Below are 9,673 nucleotides of genomic sequence, written 5' to 3' on the forward strand. Positions count from 1 at the left end.
GCTTTCCTATCAGGATACCTCCTGGATTACAGGATGTGACTACCTCACTCAGCTGAAGCGAATTGTTGCCACGACAGAAAGGACCATCATTGTGTGGGATTATAAAGCTCAAGGGAGCAGCCAGGTACCGAATGGAGAGAAATACTCAAAGGAATGAGATTGTCTTTTTTGTGCTGGGAGGATATGGGCACCACCTTTGTCTATGGAAGATCAGTTTCCTTATATGTAAAATGAGGGGATTTAACTAAATAATCAGTTTCAGCATTAACAGTACTATTAATATTTTCCACTTAGTGTGTATTTAATGTGGGGGTATTGGGTTTTGTTATTAGTTGTGTTTGTTGTTTTTTAAATATATTTTTTATAGCTTTTAGAGGGAGGAAGGGAGAAGGAGAGAGAGATAGCAACATCAATGATGAGAGAGAAGCATTGATTGGCTGCCTCCTGCACACCCCCCACTGGGAATGGAGCCCGAAACTCAACCCTGGCATGTGCCCTGACCGGGAATCCTGACCTCCTGGTTCATGGGCCTATGCTCAGCCACTGAGCCACACCCACCGGGCTTGTTTTTGTTTTTGATAGAGGCTGATTCCTTTCTTCCTTTGACGCCCTTCTCTGAACCCAAGTATTAGCTTTTTGCCTACGCTCATATTATCAAGTTCACGGCTTTTCTCTCCAGTCCCACTTCATTTGGTAAGAAAATTGCTCAAATCAAACGCCTTGTTCTGGCAAAAAATCTGCGAAGCCCGGCCAATGTGGTTCAGTGGTTGTGTCGACCTATGAACCAGGAGATAGTTGGATTCCCAATCAGGGCAGAGTGCAGCCGATCACTGATTCTCTCTCATCTTTCATGTTTGTCTCTATCTCCCTTCCTCTCTGAAATCAATAAAAGTATATATTTTTAAAATGTCCAAGTCTCATAATTAAAGCATAGTGATTAATCACAAAAACAATATGTAATTATATATGTGTTTTCCGATGGTCTTAGGCGACCCCTGTGAAAGGGTCGTTCGACCCCCAAAGGGGTCGCGACCCACAGGTTGAGTACCGCTGTTCTAAAGGGAACAAAACAAATAAAAATTTTAAAACATGTATGTTTTCTGCTTTAGGTAGAGACTGAGTTCCAGGAGAGCAATGGCTTTATAGCCTAGGGAACCCAGTGTGGCATTGGCAAATGCTTGTGACTAATTCTGGATAAGCCTGGATGTTAGGCTATTTTTCCCCTAATTACTCCTGGTGAAATAACTGGGACTTGGATTCTTGACTTTCCTGTTTGCCATCCAATTTTGTGTCAATGGTCTTTTAACACCTGAACCTTTTTACGATTCCTGTTAATATTCCTTACAAACCCAAGAAAGGGACATTCACAGAATTACATCAGAGAATCTCACCATTCCTGAGCCACAGGCAAGCACCTCACCTTTTCCCCACAAAACAGCCCCAAATGCACTGTAGGGCTCACAGTGATTTAGTTAACTTGATGTTTCATTCAAGCTTCTTTAACACTGTGAAAAGATCTAAAATAAGAAATATCAGAAGTAAAACTTTTTTTAAAATATATTTTTATTGATTTCAGAGAAGAAGGGAGAGGGAGAGAGAATTAGAAACATCAATGATGAGAACATCATTGATTGGCTGCCTCCTGCACACACCCCGATTGGAGATCAAGCCCGCAACCCAGGCATATGCCCTTGACCAGAATCGAACCTGGGATCCTTGAGTCCACAGGCTGAGGTTCTATCCACTGAGCCAAACTGGCTAGGGCCAGAAGTAAAACTTTTATCAAACAATACAGACAGCCCAGCTGGCGTGGCTTAGTGTTTGAGCATCGACCTATGAACCAGGAGGTCACGGTTCAATTCCTGGTCAGGGCACATGCCTGGGCTGTGGGCTTGATACCCAGTAGGGGGCATGCAGGAGGCAGCTGATCAATGACTCTTTCTCATCATTGATGTTTCTCTCTCTCACCCTCTCCCTTCTTCTCTGAAATCAATTTTAAAAATGTTTTAAAACAATAGGGACAGTATTTAAATTTAATATTTAGATATTTGGAGCGATGCAATAACTTATGAAAAGTGCTCTTCTGTTCCCAGGAAAACTACTTCGTCATAAAGCCGATGGACCACTGCCTCCTGTGCGTGTGTGCGGTGCCCATGTCCGACCAGCTCTGCCGAGATGACATCCTGCTGGGGGACGATGGCGGGTTTGTGAACAAATTCACCGTGAATACAGACGACTTTGGGTTAAAGCAGACAAAGACCAAAAAAAAATTACAAAATCAGGTCTTAGACTCCAAGGACTTTAAAAGGTCAGTATATCACACAGGTGGTCCAGTTGTTTTAATATAGACATTGTTCAAGAATTCATGTAGTTAAGTAAGCCCTAGCTAGCTTGGCTCAGTGGATAGAGCCTGCGGACCAAAGGGTCCCGGGTTCGATTCTGGCCAACGTTACATACCTTGGTTGCAGGCTCCTCCCTGGCCCCCGGCCCTGGTCGGGGCTCCTGCAGGAGGCAACCAATCAATGTGTTTCTCTCAAATCGACGTTTCTCTCTGTCTTTCCCTCTCTCTCCCACTCTCCCTAAAAAAATAAATAAATAAATGGAAAAATATCCTCGGATAAGGGTTAACAAAAAAACAACAACAATAAGAACAAAAATATTTATGTAGTCAAAAGGATGTGTCAGACCACAGGGTAAAGATCTGAAACATCAAACTGAATGAGGAATGCCTCATACCTCAAGGGACTTAAAATACTAAGGGAAGACAGACAGAAAAGTAGCCACTGAAATTCATATTCTAAGTGTTATTGACAATTAAAATCTATAGGCACTTAAATAAATTAAAGAGTTAAATAAAAAATTCAATTATGTCCTAACCGGTTTGGCTCGGTGGATTGAGTGTCGGCCTGTGGACTGAAGGGTCCCAGGTTCGATTCCAGTCAAGGGCATGTACCTTGGTTGCGGGCACATCATCCCCTGTAGGGGATGTGCTGGAGGCAGCTGATCGATGTTTCTCTCTCATCGATGTTTCTAACTCTCTATCCCTCTCCCTTCCTCTCTGTAAAAAATCAATAAAATTATTTTTAAAAAATAATAATAATTAAATTATGGAAAGCTATAAAAGATCTGTGTAACTATTTACTAACATTTAAATATTGAAGAAGATTCTAAACAAGAGCAATGGTTATAAAATTCAAAGAAAAAAGTTTGATAGATTTGACTCAACACAAAATAAAACCTGTGGGCCTCAAGAGATAACCTATGTAAAGTAAATAAACTGGATAAATATGTATAAGCAATATGACAAACGATAGGTTAATACTCTTTCTTAGGTCTTAGACTTCAATTTAAAAAATAATTCCCCCAGAGAAAAAAATGGACAAAGGTCATGAACAGGTAATTCACACACATGCACATACACGGTACAAATAGTCAAGACACATTTCCAAATGCTCATCAGGCAAAAATGCTGCTGACAGTTATCTCCAACTGATGAGGTCCTGAGTGACTTTCATTGTCTTCTTCAGAACTCTCGTGTCTCTGAAGATTTCACACTAAGTTATACATTTCTCTTATTAGCAGAGAAACAAATATTGTACTGAATGTGTCCTCTCTATTCGTCAAAGAAATGCCACTTTAAATTAGATATAATTTCTCTCTTATAAAATTGGAAAAGATTAAACATGAGGAAGATGCTATGAGATGGGCAGACTCACCCACTACTGGTGCTGGTGGCTATGAGCTGGATCCCTTTGTGGAAAACACTTGGGCAGATGCATCAAGTGCCTTCATAAACATGTATGCACTGGGACCTGGGGTCCCCGTGTGTTAAAATATATATCTATCACAGTGTTATTTCTTTTAAATATATATGTTTATGTTTTTATTGATTTCAAAGAGAGGAAGGGAGAGGGAGAGAGAGAGAGAAACATCAATGATGAGAATCATCAATTAGCTGCCTCCTGCATGCCTTCTACTGGGGATCAAGCCGACAACCTGGGCATGTCCCCTGACCTGGAATTTAACCGTGACCTCCTGGTTCATAGGTGGACGCTCAACCACTGAGCCATGCTGGCTGGGCACAGTGTTCTTTCTTTTTTTCTTTCTTTTTTAAATATGGAATGCTTCACGAATTTGCATGTCATCCTTGTACAGGGGCCATGCTAATCTTCTCTGTATCATTCCAAGTTCAGTATATGTGCTGCTGAAGCAAGCACCACAGTGTTATTTCTAATAGTAAAATATCCAGTGTCTATCAATAGGGGAATTATTGATTTAAAGATCAATAGCCATTGGAAAATATAAAAATGAATAGACTCATATGAGATATAAAACAATATGAAACACAGCTCTTCATCTGGATGATCAGAATTTTTTCAATAAAGAATATAGTACCAATATGGGACTGAGATTCTTCTATATTATTTTTTAAATTCTGAACTTATAGCTCAAAATGTGATGATAATCTTTTATTTTTCCATTTTAAATGATTTAGGTTATGAAATTTTAATTAAATAATTAAAAGTGGTATAATGCATAGGGCGGTATTATATATGCAGGCTCTACTCCAATTCAGAGTTGCACTTTGATGAAAGTCAAGTTGAAATGACAAATAGACACTCAACATGATGTGTTTGTGTGTCTAACATAATCCCTCCCTTTTTTTTCCTTTTAATTCCCAGTGTTAAAAGGAAGCTACATAATGACTGGGTTATGAAAATTAGATTTATTTCAACCCTAAATTGCTTTGGATCCTGCTCCTTAGACAGTGTTCATTCGTTAGTTTTGGAATCCTTGAAGAGACTTGAGGATAATGGGTAAGTACAGTAGTTTATGTACATGAATATTCTGTGACTTTCGGGCTTTTTTTTTTTTCCAAATTATAAGAGGAAGTTTATTTAGAGAGTTACAGACATAGAAAGAAGTGAGCCAATTGGGCTGCGTGGGCTCAGGAAACAAGCATCAGAGGCAGAAGAAGGGCCCTGGAGCTGAGGAGGGAGGAAGGCAAAGGTAATGTCCTGGAGGGAAAAAGAGGGGGAAGGGAAAGGCTCAGGTGTGCTCCGCAGAGGGAGAGTGCACCTCGGGCTTTTTGTAATTGATAAGCCCATGGCAGCCTTGGAGCTATCAAATTGGTTGTTAGAAAAATCAACGTTAATTATTCCATCGGTTTGACAAGTTTAGATTTTCAGGAGGAAATTGAAATTATTTGTGCCAACGATGGGTCCTCCTGGCAACAGTTTGGCTCATTTGTTGTTGGTGGCTATAATCGATCGAAATAAATCAAGACAGGTATATCCATAACTATATTTTCCTTGTGATTCCTTTTTTTTTCTTTTTAATATTTGTTCTTAAATGGTGGTGTTCTTTAAAGTTCTGTAGGTAGCCAATGTTAACTCTCACTTTCCATGCAATTCTTGGAAATTCATGTACACATACATTCTAATGTTATGTATTTTTAATTTATGTAATAGTACTGAGGAGAATTTAAATGCCCACTGTCCATAGTTTCCCATAGATTTGGTGGTTGGTGGTTGGTGGTTGTAAACACTGAGATTATCTACAGCGGTTCTCAACCTGTGGGTCGCGACCCCTTTGGTGGTCGAACGACCCTTTCACAGGGGTCGCCTAAGACCATCCTGCATATCAGATATTTACATGACAATTCATAACAGAAGCAACATGACAGTGATGAAGTAGCAACAAAAATAATGTTATGGTTGGGTCACAACATGAGGAACTGTATTTAAAGGGCCAGAAGGTCGAGAACCACTGATCTAGAAGGTGCGTTGTTGTTGTTTTCCCCAACTAGCCAGCACTTTCTGTTTTGCTCTGAAAAGCACCCATTTTGCAATGGTCAGGAGTTCGTCTTGGAGCCCAGTGTTGTGCTTCCTGGCATTTACCGTGTCTCCTGGGATTTGGTTGATGATACATTCAGCCCAAGGGCGTCAGTCAACTGGCTGGGCTTTTCAGTTGCTTCCCTGGGCCCCTCTCCTTCTAAATCTGGAAGCAAAAGAGCGTTCTCAAGTGCTACAGTGTCATCCTGCTTTCCGGAAGCTCACTGGAGTGTCCGTCACCCCAATAGGAGGAGAGCGGGGGCCACTCCATCCCCAGGTGCAACATATTCCTGCTCCTGTAGTTTCCTGTAATGAGTCTTGAGCTGAGCCAGATGAAACCACGTTTATCCCAGTCCATAACTGGCCAGCTGTTAAATGGGAGCTAGCACGGCTCCCACGAAAGCTGGAAACAAACTCCTCTCAAAAAAATTTCCATTTCAAAAATGATTACTTATTCTGGTTATAATTTTGTGTGATAATTTCACGAAGTTTTGTATCAGCAAAGTGAGCACTTACTATTAATTATGTCACGGAACGCATGTTGGCCTGTTGCAAGACATATGCTGAAACTTTCACCCTTCCATAGCTTGATAATTACCCAGAAATGTGCAAATAACTACCAGGTGGTTATTTATTTATTTTTTACTTAAATATATATATAATGATTTCAGAGAGGAAGGGAGAGGGAGAGAGAGAGAGATAGAAACATTAATGATGAGAGAGAATCATTGATCCTGCACGCCCCCCACTGGGGATCAAGCCCGCAACCCAGGGATGTGCCCTTGATCGGAATCGAACCCAGGACCTTTCAGTCTGCAGGCCAATGCTCTATCCACTGAGCCAAACCGGCTAGGGCCCAGGCAGTTACTTTTTGTCAATTACCCAATTCAGAGGCAGATTATTACATTGGAAAGCATGCAATGCCCTTTGGTAGGGTTGCCGTGAAGCTTCGGTCCTAGTGCCATAGCTCTTCTTTAATCTTTCCATCTTTAAGTGGGAATACCTACCTTACCATCTAATAAAAGTTTCCTGGCTGCAGTGGCTCAGTGATTGAGCACCGACCTATGAACCAGGAGATCACAGTTGGATTCCTGGTCAGGGCATATGCCCAGTTTCAATCTCAATCCCTAGTGTGAGGCGTGCAGGAGGCAGCTGGTCAGTGATTCTCTCCCATCATTGATGTTTCTATCTCTCTCTCCCTCTCCCTTTCTCTCTGAAGTAATATATAATAAAGAGATAATATGCAATTGACCATCACACCCTCGCACAAGATGGCTGCCCCCATGTTGTCACAAGATGGCCAGCAGGGGAGGGCAGTTGGGGCGATCTGGCCTACAGGGGAGCAGTTAGGCAGGCAGGCAAGCAGTTGGGAGCCAGCAGTCCCGGATTGTGAGAGGGATGTCTGACTGCCAGTTGTGGGATTGGGCCTAAGCCAGCAGTCGGACATCCCTTGAGGGGTCCCAGATTGGAGAGGGTGCAGGCTGGGCTGAGGGACAACCCCCCCCCCAGTGCACAAATTTTGTGCACCGGGCCTCTAGTATATGTATATGTGTATTTATTGCCTAAAGTAATTCACATGAGGTGCCCAACTTAACGTCTGGAACAATGGGCACGCCCCACACTGGGGATTGAACCTGTAGCCCAGGCATGTGCCCTGACTGGGAATCAAATCATGACCGCCTGGTTCATAGGTTGATGCTCAGCCACTGAGCCATGCCTGCTGGGCTGGAAATTTTTTCTTCAATAGAAACAATACAAAGTGTTGTGCTAATATCACCACATTATGGAGTAAATAAATCTGTGTGTCAGTGCGGATTTAATAATTACTTACAGTATTTTTCTGTGGGTAAATGGATTTATAACCAACTGAGAAATGAGCCCTATTGAACATAATCTACTTAAATTAGAATTAGCTTCATTCAGGAAAACCCAAGTTTGACACCAGGTTTGTGTTTCCCAGGCCTGTCAGAGAGTTTTCCATGCCAAGAGGAGCCAACACTTTTTGCTACTGTATAAAAGCCAATGTCATTGTCACCGGAGGTAAGAGAACATCAATGTTGCACAGAGATTTTCTATGTTGCAAACTGTGCTCTCCTTAATGAACAGTCATAGAATTTTCATAAAGCTGTATCATTTTACTGGTGGGAAAACCTTTTAGAGAATTTAAACATGTAAATAAAGTCAAAACTATCTGCCTTTGTTTGTTTGTTTTTGTTAATCCTCACCCGAGGATATTTTTTCATTGATTTTTTTTTTTAGAGAGAATGGAAAGGAGGGGGAGAGACAGAGAGAGAGAAACATGGATGTGAGAGATACACATTGACCGGTTGCCTCCCACACTCACCCTGACCAGGGCTGGGGATTGAGCCTCCAACTGAGGTACAGGCCCTTGACAGACCCTTCAATCCATGGGCTGACACTCTAGCCGCTGAACCATACTGGCCAGGGCTTTTTTTTTTTTTTTTTTGGTGGCTTCTGGGTTCTTAGAAGACCTTCCGTAGCCCAACAATATGTGAAGCAAATTCCTCTGTATTTCAATGTTATTTTTTATTGTTTCGTTTTACATTTTAACTTTAGTTCTTTAATGTATCTAGAACTTGTTTCAGTGTGTGAGAGCATGTGTTCTTAGCTTGGGACCTAGGTGTGGGTTTTCAGGAGTCCTGTAGCCCCTGAAACTGAATACACTTGTGTGTTTATGTACATTTTTCCAAAGAGAAAGTTAAAAATTTTATCAAATCGTCAAAAGGGGTCCATGACCAAAAAAAGTCAAGAGTCGTGGTTTAGAGTTATCAGAGAAGGCCATGGATATAGCCTTAAAAAATGCCAACATCTAGCCCTAACTGGTTTGGCTCAGTGGATAGAGCGTTGGCCTGCGGACTCAAGGGTCCCAGGTTCGATTCTGATCAAGGGCATGTACCTTGGTTGCGGGCACATCCCCAGTGGGGAGTGTGCAGGAGGCAGCTGATGGATGTTTCTCTCTTGTCAATGTTTCTAACTCTCTATTCCTCTCCCCTCCTCTCTGTAAAAAATCAATAAAATATATTTTTTTAAAAATGCCAACATCTAAGGGCTAAGTAGGGTAGAAGATGGGAAACCAGGTTATCTGCTGAGAATAAGGGCCACGATGATGATCTAAGAAGCTGGGAAAGGTGGAGGACGGACGGGAATATTCTTTGAGCCTCAGATTCCTCATCTGTGATGCTGGGGTTCTAATTATTGCAATGGCTTTGAGCCTGGGCTCTGGAGTCTGATTGTTTAGGAACAAATCCCAGCTCCCTTACTAGCAAGTTGTATGGCCTTGGGCAGGTTATTTAACTTCTTTAAGTTTCAGTCTCATCGGTAAGGTGAAGTTGATAATAGTACCTACTCATAAGGTGTGGTTCAGTGGTTAGTGATGACCTATGAACCAGGAGGTCATGGTTCAATTCCCGGTCTGGGCACATGCCTGGGTTGCAGACTCGATCCCCAGTGTGGGGGCATGCAGGAGGCAGCTGATCAATGATTCTCTCTCATCATTGATGTTTTTCTGTCTCTCTCCCTCTCCCGTCCTCTCTGAAATGGATAAAAATATCTTGTTGTTGTTGTTGTTGTTAATCCTCACCTGAGGATTTTTTTCCCATTGATTTTTTAGGGAGAGTAGAAGAGAGAGGGAAAGACAGAGAGAAATATCGATGTGAGAGAAACACATTGATTGGTTTGCCTCCTGCACAAGCCCCGACCAGGGCTCCGTCCAGGGAAGAGCCTGCAACCGAGGTACGTGCCCTTGACCAGAATTGAACCCGGGACCCTTTGGTCTGCAGACCGACGCTCTATCCACTGAGCCAAACTGGCTAGGACAA

At 42.1% G+C, this 9,673-nt stretch overlaps 1 protein-coding gene across 1 annotated transcript in view; it reads left to right on the top strand.

The window, feature by feature from the left end:
- WDR64 (WD repeat domain 64) overlaps window positions 1–9,673 on the top strand; it is a 62,441-nt gene that overhangs the window by 8,623 nt on the left and 44,145 nt on the right. The window contains exons 5-8 of the mRNA XM_005882445.2: window positions 14–124; window positions 2,094–2,308; window positions 4,683–4,817; window positions 7,795–7,874. Coding sequence (XP_005882507.1) covers window positions 14–124; window positions 2,094–2,308; window positions 4,683–4,817; window positions 7,795–7,874 — 541 coding nt within the window. The remainder of the gene's footprint in view (window positions 1–13; window positions 125–2,093; window positions 2,309–4,682; window positions 4,818–7,794; window positions 7,875–9,673) is intronic.

The sequence above is a fragment of the Myotis brandtii genome, unplaced genomic scaffold, assembly GCF_000412655.1.
Source record: "Myotis brandtii unplaced genomic scaffold, ASM41265v1 scaffold717, whole genome shotgun sequence".
Classification (NCBI taxonomy): Eukaryota; Metazoa; Chordata; class Mammalia; order Chiroptera; family Vespertilionidae; genus Myotis; species Myotis brandtii.